At 32.3% G+C, this 27,637-nt stretch overlaps 4 protein-coding genes across 8 annotated transcripts; 2 read left to right on the top strand and 2 right to left on the bottom strand.

Moving 5' to 3' along the window:
* Positions 1 to 7,766: 7,766 nt before the first annotated feature.
* On the bottom strand, positions 7,767 to 27,481 carry LOC111687829 (acyl-coenzyme A diphosphatase NUDT19). 5 transcript variants are annotated; one of them, XM_046956518.1, is made up of 6 exons: positions 27,397 to 27,481; positions 9,086 to 9,226; positions 8,781 to 9,028; positions 8,385 to 8,727; positions 8,120 to 8,327; positions 7,767 to 8,045 (listed from the first exon to the last, which is right to left on the bottom strand). In XM_046956518.1, the coding sequence occupies exons 2-6, from the start codon at positions 9,188 to 9,190 to the stop codon at positions 7,837 to 7,839; spliced, it is 1,113 nt and encodes a 370-aa protein (XP_046812474.1). In that variant the 5' UTR covers positions 9,191 to 9,226; positions 27,397 to 27,481; the 3' UTR covers positions 7,767 to 7,836. The 5 variants fall into 5 exon arrangements, with proteins under 5 accessions (XP_046812474.1, XP_046812476.1, XP_023306073.1 ...); XM_046956520.1 differs by having other exon boundaries at positions 9,086 to 9,223; positions 27,397 to 27,415; XM_023450305.2 differs by lacking the exon at positions 27,397 to 27,481 and adding an exon at positions 11,524 to 11,664.
* Positions 11,538 to 13,302, top strand: LOC111687831 (acyl-coenzyme A diphosphatase NUDT19). Its single transcript, XM_023450306.2, has 4 exons — positions 11,538 to 11,870; positions 11,935 to 12,495; positions 12,753 to 12,960; positions 13,024 to 13,302. Exons 1-4 carry the CDS (start codon positions 11,772 to 11,774, stop codon positions 13,227 to 13,229), a joined length of 1,074 nt encoding a protein of 357 aa, XP_023306074.2. The 5' UTR covers positions 11,538 to 11,771; the 3' UTR covers positions 13,230 to 13,302.
* LOC111687828 (cytoplasmic tRNA 2-thiolation protein 2) lies at positions 13,359 to 14,845 on the bottom strand. Its single transcript, XM_023450304.2, has one exon. It carries the CDS (start codon positions 14,757 to 14,759, stop codon positions 13,419 to 13,421), a length of 1,341 nt encoding a protein of 446 aa, XP_023306072.2. The 5' UTR covers positions 14,760 to 14,845; the 3' UTR covers positions 13,359 to 13,418.
* Positions 15,869 to 25,270, top strand: LOC111687827 (zinc finger protein swm). The gene is made up of 5 exons (XM_023450303.2): positions 15,869 to 15,993; positions 16,437 to 16,792; positions 16,865 to 17,396; positions 19,913 to 22,600; positions 24,112 to 25,270. The coding sequence occupies exons 2-5, from the start codon at positions 16,734 to 16,736 to the stop codon at positions 24,490 to 24,492; spliced, it is 3,660 nt and encodes a 1,219-aa protein (XP_023306071.2). The 5' UTR covers positions 15,869 to 15,993; positions 16,437 to 16,733; the 3' UTR covers positions 24,493 to 25,270.
* Positions 27,482 to 27,637: the final 156 nt, after the last annotated feature.

The raw sequence follows: 27,637 nt of genomic DNA on the forward strand, positions 1-27,637 counted from the left end.
AAATTGTTCCTAGATGGCCCAATGTATAGCGCTGGGAGTCGAAAGCACCAGGAGTGACTACAAAAGCCGTTATTGTTGTTGCTAATACTATTATGGCGACTGGCCACAATTTTGATGAATTATGCGTTCCGGTGAATTGTTATCTCCACGAAATACATCAGTTCTTCACTGCGCGTAACCTGCAATTATCACCAGCGATGTCGTCAACAACACTTTTTACCACCTGGATGAAGGATGTAAACCTAAACCATCTTGACACTGCAATCACGCACTAAATGAGAAGTAGACACTAGATTTTTTAAGGGCTTGTCGGCAGCACTTGGGGTATGGATAAAGAAACCTTGTTAGCTACATATAAAACCATTGGTCGGTCAGTGGTTAATTATGCTGCTCAAGTGTGGACACCTTCGCTCAGTGATACCCAGTGGAGAAACATTCAAAGCTGCCAAAATACTGCCCTAAGGACTGTAACGGGCTGCCTACAAATTACCTCGGAACATCACCTGCAAGAGGAAACAAAAATCCTCCTTGTCAAGGAACATAACGTCATGTTGACCAAACAGTTCCTCCTGGGATGTCATCGGAGGAGTCTTCCCAATTTCAACATCACACAGTTGGATACTCCCCCGAAGCATGTCAGGAAGGATCTTCGTATGTACGAAGAAAACATATGCAGATATGTGCAGGATGTACTGGATCAGTCCTCGTATTCGGTAGCTTTGAACGATATTCATAGAGACTCCATAAACTTCGCGCTCGCAGAATACCGCATGTCGTACTTGGAGGTCGCCCACTGTCCTTCTGATCACATATAGACTGTGCCGTCTCCAACGAATGTCATGCATGTGGTAGGGCCTTCATGACACCCACCACATATTCAACTGCTCAGCCAACCCTACTTCACTCTGTCCAATGAATTGATGGACGCATCAAGTTGAAGTAGCCGTTACATTAGCATTCGGTTCTCTTAGTAGTCTTGCCAATGATAAGGAAAATTACTCTTATATTGACTTGCACATAAAATCTGTGATATAAAAGCTTTCGATCTCGCCAAAGAGTCTGGATACATTTTTGACTGCAGTTTATAAGGATTTCCCAAAGTAGACTATAATAAGATCCAGTACCCCGTTTCTGTAACTTTGAGTGAGAAGTTCTCACATCGAAAAGTGTGAAACAAAAAATTCCATCGTTTCTCGGTTTGTGAGTAAAAAGTGTTTCTGTAACTTAAAGTGAGAAGAGGCTGCACGAATTACGTTTTTATTGGAAATTTCCAATAAAACAGCTGTCAAAAACACAAAAATTAAAAGAAGAAAACAAAAATTGCCGAACAAATTTATAAACGAAGAATAAATAAACAAAAAATATAGAAATTAAATGAAAATTGTACGAAAAATTATCCCACTAAATTGCCCTTTTTTGGCATTTGCTTCTGTATATCCGAAATTCCTCCTATTTTCTAAAAATTAGTGAACAATATTTATTTTAATCTTAAATAATTATAAATATAACATTACTTTTTCATTCTTTCATATAATTCATGTTTAAATTAAATTTTATTTACTTAAAAATTTCCTTTCCGCACCGTTTTAAAATGTGAGTTTTTTTGACAGTCCATGTGAGAAATTTCTCACAAAATTTTCTTACAGAAACACTTGCATGTGAGAAATTATATTTTGTTTCAATTCACATTGTTGTTTCTTCAATTTCACAGTTTCATGCGAGAAACTTCTCGATGCGAGAGTTACAGAAACGAGGCACAGATCTGAGAATCATTTTTAGAAAACAAGAAGTTAAAGAAATTGTTTAGCATAAAAAGTAATATTATTATTCCCATTGATCTATGACAACCACCTTAAAAAGAGCAGACTGTGTTACCAACTTGAACGTTACTCAATCCAACTGATTAACGTTGTTTATTAGCGTTTAGTGGTCAAACTCTGGCAGTGGAGGTGTTCTGTTAATCAACAACTTCATTCGGCGTATTTATCAACTGGACTATGTTACTATAATTTTAGATAGAGTAGACCCAGAATTATCAGAAAATAGTTTGTTTCTCTTTCATAGCGAACTTTATATACATAGCCATTTATGCCTCCATTTCGTTATCTGTTCAAGAGATACACATCATTTAATATCCCTCTTAATCCTATGCTATCTGAATGATCATACTTAGGCCTGTATTATGCTACAGCGATCTGGTAGCCTGATTGACAGTTGTATATTTAACTAGTTCGAAATCGTTTGATTTCTATTCGCCTGTGTAAACTTGAATAAGTAAGTAAGTAGTGGTTTTTGTCATACTAGGATCTATCTTGAAAACCCCTGTTCCGTTCATCATATCCAATTGATTATTTTGAAAAATTTGACATGACCTTTTCTTTTCAGTCCCTCAGTTAAAATGTTTCCAATGATTACCAGTAGTTTCATAATGCGTTCGATCATTAGTTGGTGATATGCTGTCTCCAGTTGGGGGCAGTATAATATTAATCTTTATAAGACCATTGACAAGACATGAAGGGAACCAGTGATTATTATGAAGAACCAACTATTTAGTTTAGAGACCGCGTCTTGATGTTTTAATATAAATTTAGTTGCTAAAGTCATACATTGGTGAGTTTGTTAAATATCAGTTTATGATTTGATTTAGTTACTGTTCTTCCAGTGGCCTCCGGTAATGTTCTAGTCTCTAGAGATTCGATTCCCACCTGAGGCACTGGTTAAGAAGCGCAAAACAGTCCCGATAGAATAGGTGTATCTTCCACGTTCCTTCCTAACAAACGTTCAGAGCGAGGATAATGATAGATTAATAACAGTAGTGGAATGATCAAAATATGTATATAATGTTGGATCCAGCGTGGGGAACGGCACCTACTTTAAACCCTTTAACAAGGAACTTTTTATAATTTGATACAGGTTGACTTCGGGTCAAAAAATTTGATAAAAGAAAACTTAGATTCAATCAAATTTACATTTCGACGGGAACAAAAGCAATGTAGATTTTGGGCCAATCTATGCAATACTGTCCAACATTATAAAGATAACATTAGAAATTACAATTTTCTTTAATGACATTTTATTATTTTAATTAGTTTTATAAATCCAAAACTAATGACAGGCCCTTTTAGCAAAATTGTTAATACAATTTTCTTCTAAATTATAAGATAATATTTAATATAATGACCTAGTGAAACGTTTCTTCCTAATTCTACTTTATAGTTAGAAAAAGGTCACAACAATACGTTTGTCTTCTTAAAGATAAACAAGAAACGCGTAAAATTAAGCGGATAAAGCAAAAATACTTAATATAATCCTCTTATAAAGTGGCCACTGTAGGAATTTTCTAATGTTTAAGATACAAAGGCTTAAAGGAATTCAAACTTAATATTTTTTTTGAAGGATTTAACCTAAATTCCTTAATTTGTTGGCATTTATATAAATTTCAAAATAATATGTATTTTAATGTTTAATTTAAATAATTTAATTAAAAAAATACCTTAAATGTAGCATAATTACTTAATTGTTTACAATTTGTAGTCAGAACATACACAAACACACACACACTCTCTTTGCTACAAATAGTTTTATCAACATAACCTCAAAAATTAACAAAAACGGAAGCATACTGATTGAATTGGCATTGTTTTCATGAACATCATACTCTATAGAAAGAATACCCTCCCCACCAGCACCCACTTTACACATCATACACTTTTCAATAGGTAGGAAAATTTAAAAGATATTTTATACAAATAGCACGAACATCGGGGTCGTTATTAAAATGAAACCATCGTCCTTTTGTTCGATGTAAAAGCCCCCCCATGGAAATGTTTGATTACAACAAGGGGTGACTGACTGGTACTTTTATCGTTTATTGTACGAGTACTTGCTACTTTAGAAACATTTTTTTTCTCAAATACCCTTAAACAAGTAGACTTGTTTAAGCGTTTAGTGTCTCACCCATAAACGAAAAAAGAATTAGAGAACAGGTGGTGGCATTGGCAGCATCAAAAACCATATCTGAACACCATATTCGTGTTCATCAGCGTGTGTTAGCTAGCTTCTTTGCACTGGGAGAATTAACAAAAAGTAAAACGAAGTGATTTTAATGCGTCCTTAATGGGATAAAATTGTGTCTGATTTGTGGTTTTTGTAAACCATTTAAAATATAAAAGAGACTTTTTTTACACATTTCAAATATTTAACAGCATGACTTTAAAGTGTGGTGAGTTTTGAAACGGGGTCTGGTATACTTTTCATACGGAACACATTCAATTGTGTTTTATTTTCTCTCCCTCTTGTCATAAGAAGAATGTAAATTAAATGAACATTATTTTATAAATGATGATAACAAGAGATTGTTCATTTTTGGTGATTTTTAACACTTAATAAGTTTATTCTGTTTCGGAAAGTAAATGGAAACGGAAATGTTTTAATTGAAGTATACGTTTTGCAATCCATCCTAACTGAATAACTAACTTACTAACTAACCAATTAATTAATTAACTAACTAACTAACTAACTAACTAACTAACTAACTAACTAACTAACTAACTTACTAACTAACTAACTAACTAACTAACTAACTAACTAACTAACTAACTAACTAACTAACTAACTAACCAACTTACTTACTTACTTACTTACTTACTTACTTACTTACTTACTTAATTACTTTCTTACTTACTTACTTACTTACTTACTTACTTACTTACTTACTTACTTACTTACTTACTTACTTACTTACTTACTTACTTACTTACTTACTTACTTACTTACTTACTTACTTACTTACTTACTTACTTACTTACTTACTTACTTACTTACTTACTTACTTACTTACTTACTTACTTACTTACTTACTTACTTACTTACTTACTTACTTACTTACTTACTTACTTACTTACTTACTTACTTACTTACTTACTTACTTACTTACTTACTTACTTACTTACTTACTTACTTACTTACTTTACTTACTAACTAACTAACCAACCAAATTACTAACTAAATAACTAACTAACTTACAAACTAACTGCCCAACTAACTAACTGACTGACTAACTAACTAACTGACTAACTAACTAACTGACCAACTACCTAACTCACTCATTAACTAATTAACTAACTTAATAACGTACTAACTTGCTAACTAATTAACTAACTAACTCTCCAACTAACTCATTCACTAACTAACTAACCAAATGTTTAGGGGGTAAAAAATCTTAAATTCGGTAACCTCATATCTCCTAAACTAGAAAAGATACAAAAATAGTTTAAAGCTTATCGTCGTTCATTTAAAAAATAAGCGGACAGGTGTCTGGTACTTTTTTCAATTTCGGCCCTTTTAGGGAATAAACGGGTAAAAACTATATTTTGGTACTTTTTTTGCACCCCATGTTTCTTTTGAACCAGTGAACATTCAAACAATATTTTTGACTCCTTCATAACTTGACGAAAAAATAAAAATATAAATTTAGTACTTTTTGGTTATTCGGATGTTTAAGGGGTGAAAATTGTACCTATTTTTGGTACTTTTTTCATAAAACATTGATTATGCTTTATTAACTTATACATATAAATACGGGCTATAAATAAACGGGCTCCCAATACGATGTTGCAACATTTTGGAATAGAATTTTTATTTCGTTAATAGGTAGAAAAAAAGTACCAAAAGAGGTAAAAACGGGAAATTTGATTTTATTCAAACACAATGATCCAATTTAGATAAAATTTTTAGATTTAGAAACACTTAATATGCTAATGAGGTGTTATTTGGAACCCCGGTACCAAGTGATATTTTTTGGTACTTTTTCATTCTTCATCTTGTACTTTTTGAGTTTTCTTTGAAATTGAGCATGTAGAGCCCGGAATAAAAAAGAATCTATAAAAGGGGCATTTTTGGTACTTTTTCGTTCATCAAAAGGTACTTTTTGAATTTCCTATAATATTGAACCTAGAAACATGAAATTAAGTATATAGAAGGTGGATTAAGTGAGAACCTATAAAAGGGGACTTTTGGTACTTTTTCGTTCTTCAAAAGGTATTTTTTGGTTTTTTGTATAATATTGAACATAGAAACGTGGAATTAAGCATGTAGAGCCCGGAGTAAATGAGAATCTATAAAAGGGGACTTTTTGGTACTTTTTCGTACTTCGACTGGTACTTTTTGAATTTTCTATAATATTAATCCTAGAAACATTAAATTAAGCATGTAGAGCCGGGAGTAAATGAGAATCTATAAAAGGGGACTTTTTGGTACTGTTTCGTTCTACAAAAGGTACTTTTTGAGTTTTCTATAAAATTTAATCTAGAAACATGAAATTAAGCATGTAGAGCACGGAGTAAATGAAAATCCATAAAAGGGAACTTTTTTGTACTTTTTTGTTCTTCAAAGGGACTTTTTGAATTTCCTATAATATTGAACCTAGAAACATGAAATTAAGTATGTAGAGCCTGGATTAAGTGTGAACCTATAAAAGGGGACTTTTTGGTACTTTTTCGTCCTTCGACAGGTACTTTTTGAGTTTTCTAAAAAATTTAACCTAGAAACATGGTAGACATAAAACTAAGTAATCAGGGACTTGAGTGAATGAAAATTTAAACTGGAATATTTTCTGGTACTTTTTTGTACTTTAATTGGTACTTTTTGAATTTTCTATAATATTGAACTTAGGAACATTAAATTAAATAAAATAGGTCTTTTGGTACTTTTTCGCACTTCACTGGTACTGGTACTTTTAGAGCTTTCAAAAATATTGAATATATAAACATAAAATTAAACACGCAGAATCCTTATTGAAGAAAATTGAAAAACGATACTTTGGTACTTTTTTGTTCTTTTACTAATACTTTTCTATAATATTGAACCTAAAAACATAAAATTGTACATGCAGCTTCCTGATTGTATAAAAATCTGTAAGCGATTTTTTTTAGTTTCTGGTTGAAAATTAAACATGCGTCATCCTGATTTAATGAAAATATATAAAAAGACACTGTCTGGTACTTTTTCGTTCTTCAACTGTTTTTTTTTTTTTTTTAATTTTCTGTAATATTGAGACTAGAATCATAAAATCAAACTTAAAGAGTTCTCTAAAAGGAAAATTTTTGATATTGCAGATATATATACATTTACAATAATGATATTTATTTTTACATAAAGATAATCTAAATTCTAACTAACTAACTAACTAAATAATATGTACCCAGTGTCCAGTTATTACTACAAAGAGACTCAATATATTCCACCAACTTGGGTTCTCAGACGTTAACAGTTTGGGTCATCTTCGTGTTATATTTGATAAGATTCTCATAAAACATTCATTCCTCAAAGGAACTTCATTTAAGTTCAAGTTTAGGATAATATGTTGGTTCAAGATGAGTATGAATAAAGTTTACTAGTTCTATAAATAGTTGGTACATCCAGTTAAGTATGTTGGAAATAAGGGCGGTTTTTTCAATAAAGATAATCTACATTCTTAGTTTAAACTTAGTTTAATATATGTTTTATGTTTTCAGTAAACAATAAAGTTACTTATTATCTTAGTTTAACTGAGTATTATTAGTCAATTAAACTTAATTAATAAATGAGAAAACATAATAAACAAAAACAATAAAACAATGATTTCGTAAGAACAGATTCCGAATTATCGATTCTTTCCTAAAATAAACTCCATACATGGTTGGGGTGTTATGATACACCAAATTTATGAGTTTTCAAATCTATTTGACTTTGTTTCGTAACCTATTAGAAATAGCTTAACTTTAGGATTTGCCCTTAATAATACAACCAATTATCTTTATTTATATTACTTTAAATAATATAATAAAACCAATTAAATCAAAGTTTATGTGATTCTTTCTCACTTGAACTCACGGGCATCAAATGACCATTAAAGGGTTTAATATTGGAATATAAAAGAACATTGGGAGAACCCGGATTTTCAATACGATTCAGACATTTAGTACGAGCTCTAAATTCAGTTCTAGTACAATCCATACTACGAGCAACCGTAGCCTTATAAGGATCTCCCGTATAGAAGTCATCGCCTGTAAAGATATAAAATTAAGTTAAATCTTTTGAATAGGTTTAAGGTATAAAAAATGTTGAACCAATATTTAACCTGGTAATACGAAAACCAAACCATCTGTACAAATATGACCAATAGGACGATACATTGTTATGCCTTTTTTTCTACGTTCCCAGGAGAATTGTTTGAGATAATCATAAGATTTCTGAGAAACTAAACGTGATAACTCATAAACTTGTGGCGGCAAAAAGAAAAGTTTAGATTGACGGACCATTTGTAAATATGTAGGAGGAGGTAGCCACTGTGAAAAAGGGAAATTATATATCGGGGGAAGTTTTATATTATCCAGCTAACTTACTAAACACTCTTTAACTTCTGTTTCTTCACATATTACTTTGGGAATTTCATTGAGAAATGTTATGAAAAATGCTGTTTCATAACCTTTCCTTATAATGGCAGGACTAGCCCAACCGCACCACTCCTGAAGACCCCATAAATCGGGTATTACTTTAAGTTTCTTACACATATTAAGAAATTCCTTAGGATCATTATGAACCATTTTTTGCCATTTTAATTTATCATATTCTTCAAGATAAAATCCAGTTTGACTTTTGGAATGTAATTGTTGACGATTACGACATAGAAATACACCAACTTCCTCGAAGGCTTCACGTATAGCATTTATGCGCAAAGAAATTTCTCTGGAAATATAAATCTTTATAATTTATAATTAAATAACATTAATTACACTCACCTGGCCCATATTTTAGAACTTTTAAAAAATCGATCATAACAGCCGGTGCCCTGGGGTGCTAGAATTTTTGGTCTCTCTGTTTCACCATCGATTACCAGCAGTTCTTTCAACAACTGCTGTTCAACACCAAATTCTTGGAAATATTTTAACCATTCTATACTCTCATCGAATGGATCGTAAATACCTCCCGGAAAAACGCCTTGATTTTTAACTAAAGCTGTGCGATCTGAACGTTTTATGATTAAAATCTATATACACAGAAAACTTAATTAGAAACATTATTAAATTAAGTATTTTCGACTTACATTATAATCGTATTCATTTGATTTTTCAGGACTTTTGGCACAAATTATTAAACTGGATGATTCTCGCCATATAGGTGTTTTAATCTTTTCGTCGTTTGTTGTCATTTTAGATTGTGTTTAAATTAGTTTATATTTTATCTGCTGTAAACATAAATGTTTAAATTATTTAGAAAAACTTGAAACGCTCAAAAATAAGACGATAGGTATATAACTGTTATATTCATTTGTCGGGATTTAGATAATGCTATCTGAAGAGTACAAAAAGAAAACAAATTTGTTAAGTTTAGAAAGAGAATTAATAAATCAATTTAGATTTAGGGTCAATCTTCAGGTGGAGGATTAAATTACAATTAATCCTCGAAAATTGTTTTTACTCAGGGCGGGTTTCTTACTCCTCATTTAAACTAGACTTAACTTGCTGTTAGATTAAACTCGGAACAAATTTAGGCGGACTTTAACCGATGATTGTGTTTTTCAGTTTCAAATTTAATCTCAGTTAACTTTGTTTGTATTGCCAAGTTTTCACTCAAAAACATAAACAATGAACAGCTGTTTTTTGCAAACAATACTTTTGTAAAATGGAAAATTTTGGAAAAATGTTAAATAAACATTTAAAACAATAAATAATAAAAAAACAAATCAGAAAATTGCAATTTACTTAAAATATTACGTTTTTGTTCTTCCGAAATCATTGTTTTATTGTTTTTGTTAATTGTGTTTTCTGACTTATAACTTGAGTTTAATTGGCCAATTACACTCAGTTAAACTAAGATAATAAGTAACTTTACTGATAACTGAAAAACACAAAACATATATTAAACCAGGTTTAACGAAAGAATGAAGATTATATTTATCTTTTAAAAACTCGCACTCAATAATTTTCTTTGCTAGTTTAAGCGCCCAATGGAGATGGTTTTGTGCTGATTCTAGATACCGAGTGAGTAGTTTGAGCAAAAATTTTACTTGTATTTTGTTATTGTTAGGGCGAGTTTTTCTTTGGTTAAACCTGGTTTAATATATGTTATGTGTTTTTCAGTTATCAGTAAAGTTACTTATTATCTTAGTTTAACTGAGTGTAATTGGCCAATTAAACTCAAGTTATAAGTGAGAAAACACAATTAACAAAAACAATAAAACAATAATTTCGGAAGAACAAAAACTTAATATTTTAAGTAAATTGCAATTTTCTGATTTGTTTTATTTATTATTGTTTTAAATGTTTATTTAACATTTTTGCAAAATTTTCCATTTTACAAAAGTATTTTTTGAAAAAAAACAGCTCTTCATTGTTTATGACTTTGAGTGAAAAGTTAGCAATACTAAGGGCGGGTTTCTTACTACTCAGTTAAACTAGGCTTAACTTGCTGTTAGATTAAACTCCGAACAAATTTAGGCAGACTTTAACCGATGATTGTGTTTTTCAGCTTTAGATTTAACTTTGTTAGTATTGCCAACTATTCACTCAAAAACATATACAATGAACAGCTGTTTTTTGCAAACAATACTTTTGTAAAATGGAAAATTTTTGAAAAATGTTAAATAAATATTTAAAACAATAATAAATAAAACAAAACAAATCAGAAAATTGCAATTTACTTAAAATATTAAGTTTTTGTTCTTCCGAAATCATTGTTTTATTGTTTTTGTTAATTGTGTTTTCTCACTTATAACTTGAGTTTAATTGGCCAATTACAATCAGTTAAACTAAGATAATAAGTAACTTTACTGATAACTGAAAAACACGAAAAATATATTAAACTAGGATTAAACAAAGAATGAAAATTATCTTTATCTGTAAAACCCGCCCTAACAAAGTTAACTGAGCTTAAACTTGGTTTAACTTGCTGTTATATATAACTCGGAACAAATTTAGGCGGACTTTAACTGATGATTGTGTTTTTCTGTTATGGATTTAAGTTCAGTTAACTTTGTTAGTATTGCCAACTTTTCACTCAAAAACATAAACAATGAACATCTGTTTTTTGCAAATAAAACTTTTGTAAAATGAAAAATTTTAGAAATTTTTTAAATAAACATTTAAAACAAAACAAATCAGAAAATTGCAATCAACTTAAAATATTAAGTTTTTGTTTTTCCGAAATCATTGTTTTATTGTTTTTGATAATAGTGATTTCTCACTAAATTTCTCTAGTGGCCCATATAGTTTTCGATCTTCCACAAAGTTTAAACGTAATGACTCTTGCTGTTAGCATTTCCAAAGTCCAGTTTCTGATATTTTAAAGGTGGTGAAAATTAGCTATTTGTGTTTCAAATAAGAAAGCATCAAAACTTTTGTAGTTGTGGTACCAATTGTAATCAGGCTGTTACACTCTGTTACGGCAAAACAAATTATTGCTTCTCAATGACTAAACAAACTGGGCAATTTTAAACAAATAATTCGAATTACTTTACTAAAAATAAACTTCAGAATAATTTACCTGTTCTATTTTTCAAAAACAACAAAAACTCTTAACTAGACACCCACAAAGTCCAACTGCATAGACGACAACAAAAACTTCAATTGACCCCACAAAATATTTAGCTGTGGAAAATGTTTAGAATTTGAATAGTGTTGTAAAACGTTTAATGAACAGCTGTTAACTGATAAGAATTTAAAAAAGAAAATAACAAAGTACAAATTTAGCTTAGATTTTGATTAGAAAGTAAAATTAGATAAAGACAAGAAATGACTGAGGATGAATTAGAAAAGATTTATAGACCTTCGGCTACCTTAATAATAGCGGCTAAAACTAACAATAACCTAGAAGAAGGCTACAATTATCAAGTAAATATGATTTGAGACAAACGTTTTTCAAAATCAATTTAAACCTTTTTTGTTTTTAACTAAGTTTTTACTGGCCAAACGTGCTGCTGCCATAGCCTTTGCTCCCGATCATTATGTTTTCCCCGGTGGAGCATTCGATGCAAAAGCCGATGACAATATTGAATGGTTGCAATATTTCGAAGCATTTGGCATTTCAAAGGAGGATTTGCAAAAACTAAGTCTACAGCATTTACCCAATCGTCCCAAACCCCTAATGACGAATGGCCGAAATTTGTGTCGTGATATTTCCTTACGTATTACTGCCATTAGAGAAGCCTTTGAGGAGGTTGGTCTGCTATTGTGTTTAAATCGTGATGATTTGAGAAGTAAACACAAAATCCATAGTAGTTTCAAACATAATTTCGATCGTTCTTATTGGCAAGATAAGGTGCATAATAATGCATTGGAATTTTTAAATTTATGTAAATATATGGATGTTGTACCAGATTTATGGTCTCTACAGGAATGGAGTATGTGGCGTAGTCCACCGGCAGCTAGAAAAAAGTACGATACTGCGATATATATTGTGACATTAGAGAACCAACCGCAGTTGTTACTGGAACCGACTGAGGTAGAAAAGGAATTGGTAAGTATTGTTTCTATCCATCTATCTATCTATCTATCTATCTATCTATCTATCTATCTATCTATCTATCTATCTATCTATCTATCTATCTATCTATCTATCTATCTATCTATCTATCTATCTATCTATCTATCTATCTATCTATCTATCTATCTATCTATCTACCTATCTACCTATCTACCTATCTACCTATCTACCTACCTATCTATCTATCTGTCTATCTGTCTATCTATCATAACTTTCTCCTCTATTTTCAGTGGGCAACACCTACTGCTTCTCTCAAACTTTACAAAGATCGCACTATATGGTTGGCACCTTTGCAATTTTATGAAATCTCTCGATTGTCCAATGTCTTAAATTGGTCTAAGTTGCAAGCTTTTGTAAAAGAGCGTAATTCCAAAGGTAGTACATTAATAATGCTGGCTTATTTTAGATGTACGGATTATTTAGTGGGAACTTTACCTGGTAAGTAGGAATATTGTGAAATACTTTCTGGAAATTAAAGTTCTTCTCTTATACATTTTACAGGTGATGATTGCTATCCCGAAAATCATTTAGATCACAAGGAAACTGTGCAATTATCCTGCACGGATAAGGAATTTAAGGCAAAAACTAAAAATATTCATCGTATAACATATTACGACATGTATGAATTGGCTGTAACATGTAATATTAAACCCATAGATGGACATTTAAGTCCAGTTTTAAATATTTTGGATAATAGTAAATTGTAGAAACATTTTAGATTATTAAACGACTATTATCTCAAAATATAGTTAAGTTATTAAATTATTACTGGAGTTTGAACTAACGGAGCTAAATCTCATTAATTTTGTAAAATTAAAATACAAATTTTTATTTTCTATTACTTTTTTAATTAAAATATACGAAATGGTCATACATTTATTTAACTAATGCTAAAGTTAAAGCAATAAATTTTTATTTTTCGATTCTAAACATATATTACGACAAGCATGACACAGATTCTTTAAATAAGGCTTTTCTGCTGAACCTCCAACATTAACTGTGGCCTTTGCATTTAAATCAGGGCATTTATCCAAAGTGCAACCACTTTCTGATACCAATCTAGAAAACTCTATCGCTAGTAGAGTATTAGAATCTTGATAATCTAAAAAGGAGTTACAAAAAGAGCAATATTTTTCTTTTATCGCCAAATTATCATTTTCGCCATTCATATTAAGTGCCTCCAATTGTTTTACTACATCCCGATTAACAGCAATTTTATCACCCGTACGAAATACCGTCGATACTGTAGCTGAGAAATTCTGTTGTAAATTGTCCACAAACACTTTAGTTAAATTTTGTAAACTGGCAGTTGAACCCATATCCAAACCATAACGTTTTATCAGTAGTATCTGTATATCTTGGGCTTTTAGATATAACTCAATTTCGCTGGTATTTAAATCTTTTAAAGGTCTTATTAACTTAATATCATTGCCTAAACGATCATCGACCAAGGCCACATCTAAGGCAGCACTGCCACCTCTACCCAAAGCCACCGCTGCCAATAAGTCGGTTGCTAGATCCGAGCTTATATCCGACATAAAGGCAAATTTACTATCAAAATGTTTAGCTACAGCTGCTATCAATTTACTGCGATGATGTTTAACAAAATCCTGGCGGGATGTTAAAGATTTTATGGAGTTAATTGAACTTAAAAATGATTGCTTTTGGTCCTGATTAAGCAGATGATAATTTTGTTCCTTTATACAATTGAAATTTAACAAACACCTTTCTACTTCTTGCTGTTCAACCAAAGGAACAATATAACTCTCAAAATGGGTATATTGTTTAAGCAATATTTGCATTTTCTCCAGAAATTCCAAATAGTCATTCTCATTTCCATTTCCATCCTGATGCAGTAATTGATAATCGTCTATGTACAAAACAGTGGCCGTACAATGCAAACGTTTAAAGGTATTTTGTGTTTGAGCATGATGCAACATATCCAGTAATACCAATGACTCGGCACTGCCATCAAAAACCAATATAACTTTTGCATCTTTGGGTAAAACTTTCGATGAACCTAAAGCAGCACGAAATTTATGACGTGCATATAGTAGAAAACACTCTCGACATTCCGCCTGTCTAAATGGTAATTTGTAAATAGCTCCTGGTTTCTTACATTTGTTGCACAGCAGTTGTTCCTCTATTAAATTGCTCTCCAATTGAGGTTTAATATCGGGAATCATGGCATGTACACCACCCTCATCTCCAAAGTCATCTTCACCTATGCTGCACATTTTATAATATTAATTTTTAATACTAATTTTAATTTTTTGTTTTCTTAATAAAATCTCACAAGTTGCACATGTGAATGTTTACAATTTTTTTTTGTTTTTGGTAATTTTGACAGTTGTTATTGTTGGAGTAGTGGTTATTTATATAAAGAGTGGCCAGATCGATGAATTCTAGTCGAATAGACTAAACTATAAACTAGACTATAGACTAGGCTATAAACTGGTCTATATACTAAACTATAGACTGGACTATTATCTAACCTTAGCACTAGAATGTAGACTCTACAATTAATTAGACTATAGACTATTTTAGACTAGACTAGTTTATTGTCTAGACTACAGACTATTAACTACACTATTAACTGGACCAGGCGTGGATCCACGGGGAAAAAGAAAATTTCCTCCCAAACCGAAAATTTTTAATAAAAAATATAAAAATGTGGAAAAAGGAAAAAGAAAATACGTGAAAAAAATCAAATCAATATAATTCGCCCTTTGGCCAAAAATTACACTTATATCAAATGATCTTCCATATAAGACCTATGTTGTTATTTTAATGTTCACATAGACTGTAAGATGGATATACATAGACATAACTTAATAGACTTGAAAAACTGTCACACATATATCTGATAAAAATTTTAATACAACAAATCAATTTCATAAATAAAGTCGTTTAAAGAAAACATTTTCTATATTTGTTAATATATATTTTTACTTATGGCAAAATATATAATAAAACTCAAAAAATAAATATAATATTGTTCTAATTGGAATATTTATTTATATCCAAAAGTTTAAAATTTAAACAGTTGAAAAGTAACCGGATCTATTTAAAAGGAAATTGTAACGTGTCAGTTTTTATGTAACACTATAAATATATGGCAATACCTTAAAATAAGATACCTATATCTAACTCTTTCTAACTAACGTAAACGTATAATGAAATAAGAAAAGTTAGCATATGATGAAATCAGAGCTGCCATAAAGTTGCCACATGATAAACAAATAATAAAACAGGCTTAAATTCATAAAAAAATTTACAAATTATAAATTTAAAAGATATTTATAACAAAAAAACTTTGAAATTTTCTTAAAATACTTTTAAGATTTCTATGTTTCGTATTTGTTTTGCTGCTCAAGGCAGACACATATTGTTTCGTTTCCATCTGGCTACATTGTTTAGTACAACTCGTTAGATTTGTTATCCATCCTTATTCGTTGAACAACACGAATTGTAAGTGTGCAGGTGTTAATTAAAAAATTTTGCCATTTAAAACAAAAAATAATTCATAAAATTGTTAAATTTCGAGAAATCTGTGGTTTTTCTACATGAAGTAATAGTTTTTTAAAAGAAATTTGTGTTAAAATGATGGAAATTTAAAGAAAAAGTTTGGCAAAAAAATTTTCGCCAATACTGTTAATTCAGTAACGAGTAGCAAAGTCGAGAAAATTTTTTCTTCTCGTTACTTCGCCATGTAACGCAACGAATTGAGATAACATAGTAAAATAAAAGAAAAAAAAACTACTACTACATGTCATTAGAAAGACAACACACTGTCAAACACACGCAGAGTAATAAATAGCATTTTACAATTGGAATAATTTTTTGTGTTAAATTTACAAAAAAAATGTGAAATATTTATAATAATTAATAACAAAATTGACATAAAATTACAGAAAACGTGTTTATTGAATACAAAGTATAACTGGAGAAAGTGAAGCATTTTTTTTATTATTTTTTATTTGAGAAAAAAAAAAATAATACCACACACTAAGAGCTAGAAAATACAAGAAGCTAATAACTTAGGTCATTTAGCGCAAAAAAAAGAAGTACAACAACAATCACTAAATACCAACCCCTACATTGGTAAACAAATACAAACAACAACAGAAGCAGCAGCAACTAGAACAACAGTAGCAAGATACAAATTAACAATCAGCAGTCTCCTCTCGTCACACACAGAGATTCCAAAGATGCTGATAAATAATACGGAAGCTTTAAAAAGCTGGTTAGTGGAAATCCTAGAACCACTGTAAGTATATTTATTATATGTAATCTTTTAAAGAAAATTTCTTATTTATTTGAATTTTATACACATTTTTAGATGTGATGCAGATTCATCTGCTTTGGCTCGTTACGTTTTAGCTCTATTGAAAAAAGACAAACCGGAAAAAGAGTTAAAACGTGTTATGATCGAACAATTGGATGTATTTTTGGTGGAAGAAACAAAACCATTCGTTGAACGTCTCTTGGAAGCCATTAGTACGGAAGAATATTTAAAAACTCCCCTGCCTACTGCCAAAACAACTTTAACTGGTAATGAAGATGCCGATGTGGCCTCCTCTATTGCTAATAATGCTGCCGTCGCCATTGCTGCCTCTACGGCGGCAACAACATCATCATCATCATCATCCTCCTACTCATCTAATATAAACAACACCTCCTCTAATCTAAATACTGGTGCTGCGGCTGCAAATACTACATTAACGACGGTGTCAAATGCTACAAATGTGATAAATCAAAATGATAATAGCGATACAATCAATAGCGTAACCGCCAAAGTGATAGATAATAATGCTGCTACCACAAGTAGTAGTACATATGCAGATAAAGTCAATACACCACCCATTGATGAAGTAAGTTAATATCTTTTATAAATTTTCTTTATTAGTATAATAATTTGTTTTGTTACAAAAATTATAACTGACTACCATGTGCTTTAGTAGAGTTCACATAGAGAATGTGAGATCATTTCTTTTTTTAATTAATTATAAAAAAATTAACATAACCTTAAAAAAAACTGAAATTTCTTTGGGTTAAAGTTTAATGACAACTGTTCGTATTGATTTTTAAAAATTTTAAGAAAATTTGCATACTAGGAATTGTACTAAAATATAGAAAGAAATACTGTCTGTACGCTATAAGTATTTGTACACCCTTCATCACAACAGAGGAGAGAGTGGTATTAAAAGCTTGATGTGATGTTTGTAACGCCCAGAAATGCCAGTATTACACAAACCTAAGACTATACAAATTAACTTAGGATATAAATTTGCCGCACATTCCCTTTTTTATCCAATGACGAAAGATTGTCTTTTGGACACTCATAAATTATAAAATCTATATATATAAAGGAGTAGCGTTACTGACTGACTGATTCATCATCGCACAGCCCAAACGGCTGAACCTAGAATCATGAAATTTTGACAGTAGATGTGTTTTTGGTTATGTAGATCCACTAAGGAGGGATTTTTGGAAATTTGCACATTTACGGGTAAAAAGGGGAAAAAACGGGTAAAACAGGTTTTCTTAAATATCTTACATAATATTAGTGATGCAAGAAAAATTTTAAATACACCTGTATCTACTCTTAAAATGAGCAGATGGGTGTCTGGTACTTTTTTAAAATTCGTACTTTTAAGGGGTAAAAATGTGTAACAAAGGCGATTTTGGTACCTTTTCAGCCCTTTATAACTTTTAAACTAATTAACATAATCAAATTTTTCTAAATACTTTGGATACATCTCTCAAAATTATGTGAAACCTGTTTCGTACTTTTGTAAAATTCAGTCCTTTTTGGGTGTAAAAGGGAAAAAACTGTATTTATGGTACTTTTTTAGCACATTAAGAAAACTTTTTCGGTTTATTGAATTATTCATATTAAATTACGGACTAACTCTGTAATATTTATTGCAATAAAATTTTTGCTGTTTCACTGGGTAAAAAAGTACCAAAAAGGGGAAAAACGAGAAATTTAATTTTATTCAAACTCATTGAGCCAACTTTTATAAAATTTCAAAAAGTAGTTTATTTACTCACACAAAATAAGCTTTTGGTATATTATTTTGGAATTCGAGTACTAAGGCCTATATAGGACCAAATTCGAGTAAATTGTTTGGTACCTTTTTTAAAGCACAATTTTTCTGGAATAAATGAATGCAGATTTGAATCGTTTGAATTTTATCTGTGATATATATGTAGATTTAAATACGGAACATATTGTAAACTTAATTCTCGAAAAAGTATACTTCTAAGCGAATTGTACTCTTTTTATTAGTACTTTCCACTTAGGTAAACTTTATTCCACTTTTGGTACTTTTTCTTCCTTCAAATGATACTCAATGTATGTTCTTTAATATGAACTGAAAACACATGATTATTAAACATACACGGTGCTCATTGAATAAGATACTTTAAGAGACAATTTTTTAGTACTTTTTATCTCATAAATTGTAGTTTTTTAATTTTCTAAAATATTCAACCTAGGAACATTAATTTTAACATGCATGTTCTTGACTAAATAATATTCTGGAAGTGGGAACTATTTGGTACTTTTCTATTATTCAAATGGATTCTTTATAATGGTTAACCGGAACACATGGTCCTTATTAAATGAGAATTTATTGAAAGAGATCTTTGTACTTTTTCGTTTTTCCGATGGTACTTTTTGATATTTTTACGATATTGAACATAGTTAGGGTAGCGAAGCACCCAGGGTATGCTAGTATTTCATAAAGTTTTAAACATTTGTTGTATTAATCGGTCCATACTTGATTCTAATCGCTTTTCTTAAGATTACTTCACGTTTATAAGTCTATTAATATCGCAACGTTATGAAACTTAATAAAAATTAATTTCATAACATTAATCACTTTATTATCCATTTGTGCTTAATATAGAACCTATATTTCTTATTTATATGTATATTTTAATATTTTCCTTGCGTAGAATTGTACAATTAAAACGCAATATTATATAAATCCTATTATTCCTGATCTTTATAGAACAATCTGAGTCGCGTTGTTATCTTTTTGACAAAATACAAATATTCCATGTTTTTAAGGCATTTAAAATCGTAATTCCTGTTAAGGGGGATAATCTTTATGGTTGCCAAGGAAGAGGGGTTACCAGAGGATGAGTTAATTTAGTATATAGTTTAATCTATCTCTACAGTTTAGTATATTATCTAGACTATTGAGGTGGATAATCTGTATTGTCTTTATTCTAGTCTATAGTTAGGTCTAGGTCATTATAGCATAATCCTAATACTAAACAAATAATCCTACATTTGCTTTAAGTATAAATGATTGAGTTCGGTATATTTTATATTATTAACTCTATAACATGTATGTTTCTATACATCTACTTACAGAGTAAAACCAAAGATACTACGACAGAACGTACCTCATCGTCATCATCCACTACACATCATCAATCCTCCTCTTCTTCGAATTCACAATATCATCATCAACAGCATTCTTCGTCGGGCGGTGGTCATCATCATCATCACAATTCATCGAATCGAAATGAAACAGCGCATTCGTATGGCAGTAGTGTTGGTGCTGGTAATGACCGTCATCAACAACAGCATCATCCACGTAGTGCTAGTCCACCTGTCGCACGTACTAATGCTGCCGATAAAGAGAATCAACCCCGCGAAAGTCGTAGACGACGTGCCTCTTTGCGTTCACGTTCAAGATCACGATCTCGCTCACGATCGAATGAACGTTTTTCGAGACGTTCACGCTCCCGCGATCGTCGCATCAATGAGCGCGAGAAAACTCAAAGACAATTTCGCAACAAATCTCCACCCATGGGAGGTGGTGGTGCCGGCGGAGATTCGAGACACGATCGCAGACGTGGTGGTGGTGGTGATAGACGTCGTATGATGATGAATAACATGGGTGGTGGATCATCGGATGATAGATCGCCCCGTTTTGGTGGTGGCGATCGTCGTGGTAGTGGAGGTGGTATTGGTATGGGCGGACCTGGTGGTGCCGGTAATCGTTCGACAAATCGCTCACCCATATCACCCCGTAGTCGTTCGCCTTCGCTGGAACGAGGCGGTAGAACTGGCAAAAGGTCTCCATCCGCTGGTCGCTCCCAAGCTCGTGGTGGTGGAAATGGTGGTAACGGTGCAGGTGCTGTGTCTTCTCCCGATGCTCGTCATCATCACAACAACGATGGCGAGAAGAGGCAAAGATGCCGTGACTTTGACGAGAAGGGCTATTGTGTAAGAGGTGAAACCTGTCCTTGGGATCATGGCGTAAATCCAGTGGTATTTGAGGGTCTCAACAATACGACTCTTATAAGCATGTCGCTGCGCGAATACAATCCTGATGCTCCCGATCTCTGGTCTCGCTCGGCACCCCCTGCCGGTGCTATTGTGGCCGGTGGCACTCCAGGAGCTTTGATGGCGGGAGCTGCTGCAGCTGGAATCAATCCCTTTACAGGTGCCGCACGACCCGGTGCTGTAATGATGACTGGTCCAGCCGGATCTGTAGGATTTCCTCAAGTGCCTGGAACTGATAAACCTACAAATGGTGCAGGACCTCTAGCAGCTGCCGAATATGCCCGTACAGCTGCTGCTGCCGCCGCTGCTGGAGCAGGTTTCCGTGCAGCAGCTCCAATGATGCCGTTCCCTTTCAATCCAGCCGCCGTTGCAACACCATTACAACGTGAACTCATACCCATACCCGTTGTGGATGCTAGCGGTGGTGCAGCCGCTGCTGCTGGCGGTGATGTTACAGCCGCCTTGCAAGCACAAAGTAAACGGCGCTTTGAACTCGAAGATTCTGTTGCCATAGCCGATGGGCCCACAAAAAGAAAAATACCAGCTCATAGTCGCTTAGGTCCACGTGTTCCCAGTTTACAAAATTGCTCCCTGGAACTACGCAAAGTTCCCAGAGGTCTCAATACAATCGCTCACCTTAACAATCACTTTGCCAAATTCGGTAAAATTGTCAATATACAAATTTCCTATGACGGCGATCCGGAAGCTGCTATTGTAACATTTTCCACACATGCTGAGGCGAATGTGGCGTATCGTAGCACTGAAGCTGTGCTCAACAATCGTTTTATCAAAGTATTTTGGCACACAGCAGACCCCTCATTGGCCAGCGAAAGTAACTCTTCCATGACACAGCAAACCGGTGGTCGTAAAAATAGTCAATACCACCTAAACAATGTGCCAGCGGTGCCTACACCCAGCGCCGACTCTGCAAAAACCGCCAACACTAGTCAAACGCAAACATTGGGCACCTCAACTGCCAGCAGTAGTTCAGTTGGTGGTACAAGCACTCAAGATACTGTCACTACTACCACCGCTAGTGGCACTACAGCAACAACAGCCACGGTGGCTGCTACTCATGTACCCCCACCCTCCTTACGTCTCAAAAACAATATACCACCACGTCCGGCTGTCGGTGTACCAAGTGCAGTTTTCCGCAAAAAACAGGAAGAACAAGTCAAGGCTGTCGCCCAATTGGCAAATGGCTTGCGAAAACGCAAACAAGAACTTTTGCAAAGTTATGTAAAACAAATGAAATCCGCTTTGGAACTGGTCGAACGGTGTGAACCCACAGATCCTCAACGTGGTCAAACATTAGCCACCATTAAGGTACTACAGGAAACCATCGATAAATTACGCAAAGAAATTGCAGCCGAACAAGAGCAAATACAGGCTCAAATACAAAATCAAAATCAGCCACCACCAGCGAAAAAATCAAAGGAACAACAAAAGAAAGAACTACTCGACATCGAATTGGAATTGTTTGCCCAACAGCAAGAGGGCAACGATACAACTGCCATACAAAAACGTCTCGAAGAATTACAACGTAGTTTAGGCATTGTACCCGGTTCAGCTGCTTCGGCTGCAGGAGGTATTGGTTCGCCCATGGGTGCTGGTAAACCAGGTCATTATATACCCGGTGGTCGTCCCATTATTCGAGGTAGATCTTCTTTTCCCGAAGGTTCAACTCGGGTTGATCGTCGTCCCAAGACGATTGTTGTAACCGGATTCTCAAGTGAAGATGCTGATTTTGTGCTGGGTCATTTTAAGGTAAGTTTGAGAAGATTATTACTTTAAATCTAATTGGTACTAAAACGTTATCGATGAGCCGTTATTAACACATTGGATAAACTAAGTTAATGTTAAAAATTCAGTAAGAAAATCTAATCCCTTTATTACTGAACTTGGACAAAACTAGAACTGAACGAGAACTAAACAAGGACTAAAGTTGAACTAAACTAAGAGCTAGAAATGATCTAATACTAAACTAGAACTAAACTAGAAATGTACTTAAACTAAACTAGAACTAAACTGTGAGCTAGAATTGATCTAAAACTGAACTAGAACTGAACTAAAACTAAACTAGAACTGAACTAAACTATAACTAAACTAGAACTAAACTAGAACTAAACTAGAACTAAACAAGAACTAAACTAGATCTGAACAAGAACTGAACTAGTACTGAACTAGAACTGAAGTAAAACTGAAGTAGAACTGAACTAGAACTGAACTAGAACTGAACTAGAACTGAACTAGAACTGAACTAGAACTGAACTAGAACTGAACTAGAACTAAACTAGAACTGAACTAGAACTGAACTAGAACTGAACTAGAACTGAACTAGAACTAGAACTGAACTAGAACTGAACTAGAACTGAACTAGAACAGAACTATAATGGAACTATAACTGAACTTAACTACAACTGAACTGAACTAGAACTACAACTGAACTAGAACTGAAATAGAACTGAACAAGATGTGAACTAGAACTGAACTAAAACTGAACTAGAACTAAACTAAAACTAAACTAGAACTAAACTAGAACTGAACTAGAACTGAACTAGAACTGAACTAGAACTGAACTAGAACTGAACTAGAACTGAACTAGAACTGAACTAGAACTGAACTAGAACTGAACTAGAACTGAACTAGAACTGAACTAGAACTGAACTAGAACTGAACTAGAACTGAACTAGAACTGAACTAGAACTGAACTAGAACTGAACTAGAACTGAACTAGAACTGAACTAGAACTGAACTAGAACTGAACTAGAACTGAACTAGAACTGAACTAGAACTGAACTAGAACAGAACTAGAACTGAACTAGAACTAAACTAGAACTGAACTAGAACAGAACTAGAACAGAACTACAACTGAACTAGAACTGAACTAAAACTTAACTAGAACTAAACTAGAACTGAACTTGAATTATGCAAGAACTGAACTAGAACTAAACTAGGGCTGAACTAGAACTGAACCAGAACTGAACTAGAACTGAACTAGAACTATAATAGAACTGAACAAGAAATGAACTAGAACTAAACTTGAACTTAACTAGAACTGAACTAATGCTTGACTGAAAGCGTACTGTAATTCCCGTAGAACTGAACTTGAAATTAAGTATAACTAAACTAAAATTGAAGCAGTGATATAACTAAACTATTACATCTTTGGCCAGTCATATAATATGTACACATCTTTACAATACTAATTTACACTCTTACTTGACAATATGTTTCCTATTTTTTTTCTATTATCTACTCACATCTACGTAATTTAGCATTTTGGTGAAATTACTAAACATGATATGGATTTGGAGAAACCTCAACTTATATTATCATATGCCACACGTATCAATGCCGAACAGGCTGTTTTACGTGGCAAAACCTTTAAAGATAAACGTCTACAAATTGCCTGGGCTCCCGTAGTACAAACACCAACTGCAGCTACAACAGCTGCCAGCGGCAATAAGACAACAACACCGAGTGTTGAAAATAAAACAACCGGTACAGATCCTGTCAATTTTAGTAATTTACCATCACCCACTTATCCAACAGCGAGTAATGAGACAGATGCTAATAATACCGATACATTGCCCGAACTAAGGCTAGAAGACGAAGAGGAAGATGAGGAATCCGAAGATCGTTCTTGGCGTCGTTGATTTTCAATATTCAACAGTACACGCAACATTAGCAGCAGCAACAGCAGTAGCAATAACACAAATACATGCAGCCATACCAACTGTAACCAGAGTCTGAGATGTAGAGTCTAAACGCCAATCAACTACTACCCCTCCCTTCCCCTCTTTATAAAACTATTTTAAAGAAAGCTAATGATAAACATACAGAAAAAAATGAAAGTCTTATAAAAGGTGGAAGTCTATTAAACAAAACTTTGTGAATTAATTTTGATGGTAAATGAAATGAAGTTAATAATTGTTGTTATTAAATAGCACATATTTTATAGATTAATAAGTACTTTTTTGTATACTAGAGAAAAAGGAATGTGAGAAAAACAAACAAAATATCCTTAAAATATTTTTTTTTTTAAATCCTAAGCTAAGAACGCTTTCTCTTATAAATTTAAAACAGATGATTATAAAAAAAGTAATAATTTATAATAAGGTTTGTTATGAAAAGAAAACAAACTTTTTCTACCAGACAGAATTCTACTCTATATATACATATATACAAACATACATACAAACATATTAATATATCTATTATACGTATAACTAAATGAGGAGAAAGAATTAATTTAAAAAAAAATTAACTTCATAATTAAACAATTATTACACACAAACAGCAGAAACAAAAGAATTCATTATACATTACTATAAGATGAATTTTAAATTTTAAAACTATATGTATAAAAAAAAAGAATAAAATGTAAAACATTTTTTGTTATTTTCTCGATTATTAGCTGTATCTTTGAAATAACTATCACTCCTCTTTTATTTTCCCCTAGCCTTTATCACTTTACACTCACTGTTCACTTTGAATTCTATTATAAAAATGAGATTTTAAAAATTTGTTAAATTTACTAAAAGAAAAATAACAAATTTTTAATATAAAAAATATCTCCATCAACTCTCTCTCCCAACTCCTTAACAAACAATATTACATCTTTTGTGTTTATTATGCTAATGGTTTTCCCCCTTTTAAAACAAAGAAAAAACTTCCTTTTTCATTTTTTTTTATTTTTATTATTATAATATTATTTTTAAACAAATTGTTTAGTTAAGCGTTTTTATGTTGAATTATTTTACCTTTTTAATATTAAAATTGAATATATATTTACGATTATTAATAATACCAACAAAATAATAATCAATAGTTTATTGATACAAAAAAATAAATAATAATATAGTATATATTACCAGAAGAATAATAAGAAGAAAAAAAAACAACTTTTCACAACAACTATAAAAAAAATTAATAAAAAAAAACTATAACAAAAAAAGAGTAAAATTAAAAAAAAGCAAATAAAATTTAACAAAACAAGTAAAAAATAATACAAGATATTGAAAATACATCAATATTAAAATGAGGATCATAAAATAAATAAAAAACTATATAGATTATTATTTGCTATTAAATTTCACATAAATCTTTACATGTGTTTTATTGTGGGTGTGGGGGAATTTGGTCAAAAGGAAAATATTTTCCTTTAACGGAATTCGAAGAGGTCAGAAAAAACAACATTTAAATTTTCAAAATAATTTGTATTCTATAAGTCGACTATTTTGTCTAAACAAAGTCAAAAAGTCGACTATCTTGCAAGACAAATATCAAATAACCGTAAACCACAACAATATTTATCCGTTCCCACGAACAACAACCAAAGATTGTCAACCCAGACACACCGACTTTACACGTGTCGCTGCTACAACAATATTTATCCGTTCCCACGACAATTGAATCTCCTCTCCGGAATGATCCGATTCTCAATCGGCCAAAGATTGTCAACTCAGCAACAGCTGTGTCAACCGGACTTTTTTTCCCAGGAAAGAACATCCAGTTACAGCCAACATGTTACAAACACTTAACAAAATGTCAGTGTAGGGTAAACAAAATGCTGATTTTATGAAGACAACTAAAACATGTGTTAAACCTAAACGTTAACGTTTGTCCTTGGGTCAAAAGAAGAGTATGTGTAGTTAGTTAGTTTCAATCAAATCCGAAGAAATATACCTAGGCCTCTATCGGGGCTGTTGTGCGCCCCTTAACCAGTGCCACAGGTAGACCTCCGGTCTACCAGACTAGAACACAAATCTATCGGAGACCACAAAGTATGTGTAAAATTTCATAAAATGGTCTTGAAAATTACGACTATTAGTGTAAGTAAAAGCTTTTCGTTGACACACACAGATGAACATAGCTAAATCGACTCAGTAAGTGATTCTCAGCCGATTGATAAACTTTAAGGTGGGTGTAGGGTCATTATTTTTGGGTGTTACAGAAATCAGAATCAACGTATGATACTCTTCCCATCATAGTAATGTAGAATTTAATGACGTTTGTTATCAAGACAATGTTGTCTAAACAATTGTTCTGATAACTTTGTCATAACGATGCTCTATAGCGCTAATAAATGTAATCTGCTATTTTTTTATCTTGATAAAAATTTAACGTTTTCCATAACAAAAATTTATCTAGTATAGACATGGAGAAAGATAATCAATCATCCCTATCGCCAATAGAAATGAAAATGTTGTTCCCTTGAAATTTTCAAAAAATTGCTATTGTAAACTTGTTGTAAACAATTTATTCACAATAGTTTATTTTGTATTGAACAGCTGTTCAATGTTTACAAAATTCCATCAACAAATTTCACAACAGGGGAATTTGTTTTAAGACAAAAATGTTAGTGAAGGAAAATGTGAAAAGGAAACATATTTCACCTACTCTTCTACATAAAATTTTGAGAAATCATATTACTTGTGTGCTCGTGTAAGGGCGGCTATATAGGGCATCTTTTAGTTGGAAATAATTGACTTATATTATTAATTGTTTTGAAACAAATGTTTGATGATGATGTCACATAATATAAATAATTACCTCACCTTATATTTTGCAAATGGAATAGTCATTGCATCAGCGTATTGAAATTTTTTTTTTTTTTTTTTTTTTTTTTTTGGGTTTTGATTAGGATGGCGGTGCATCAAGCACTCATATTGCCAGGTTATCACACGTTTGTCCAGAGAAAACCCCACCAACCGACCTATATCTTCATATAGGAAGTTGGAGCATCCGGACTTGATTTCATCAAAAGTATTAATGGTCTCCACCAGTATATATTTGAGT

This window comes from Lucilia cuprina, chromosome 2 (assembly GCF_022045245.1).
Source record: "Lucilia cuprina isolate Lc7/37 chromosome 2, ASM2204524v1, whole genome shotgun sequence".
Taxonomy (NCBI): domain Eukaryota; kingdom Metazoa; phylum Arthropoda; class Insecta; order Diptera; family Calliphoridae; genus Lucilia; species Lucilia cuprina.

Bases quoted from the DNA above. Each gene is read 5' to 3' on its own strand.
- LOC111687829 (XM_046956518.1), bottom strand. From the start codon at position 9,190: ATGACAACAAACGACGAAAAGATTAAAACACCTATATGGCGAGAATCA. The intron at 9,029-9,085 runs GTAAGTCGAAAA...CTGTGTATATAG, and splicing joins CAAATGAATACGATTATAAT to ATTTTAATCATAAAACGTTC. The intron at 8,328-8,384 runs GTAAGTTAGCTG...CCTTTTTCACAG, and splicing joins CAGAAGTTAAAGAGTGTTTA to TGGCTACCTCCTCCTACATA.
- LOC111687831 (XM_023450306.2), top strand. From the start codon at position 11,772: ATGACTGAGGATGAATTAGAAAAGATTTATAGACCTTCGGCTACCTTA. The intron at 11,871-11,934 runs GTAAATATGATT...TTTTTAACTAAG, and splicing joins AAGAAGGCTACAATTATCAA to TTTTTACTGGCCAAACGTGC. The intron at 12,961-13,023 runs GTAAGTAGGAAT...TACATTTTACAG, and splicing joins TTTAGTGGGAACTTTACCTG to GTGATGATTGCTATCCCGAA.
- LOC111687828 (XM_023450304.2), bottom strand. From the start codon at position 14,759: ATGTGCAGCATAGGTGAAGATGACTTTGGAGATGAGGGTGGTGTACAT.
- LOC111687827 (XM_023450303.2), top strand. From the start codon at position 16,734: ATGCTGATAAATAATACGGAAGCTTTAAAAAGCTGGTTAGTGGAAATC. The intron at 16,793-16,864 runs GTAAGTATATTT...ACACATTTTTAG, and splicing joins GTGGAAATCCTAGAACCACT to ATGTGATGCAGATTCATCTG. The intron at 17,397-19,912 runs GTAAGTTAATAT...ATCTACTTACAG, and splicing joins ATACACCACCCATTGATGAA to AGTAAAACCAAAGATACTAC.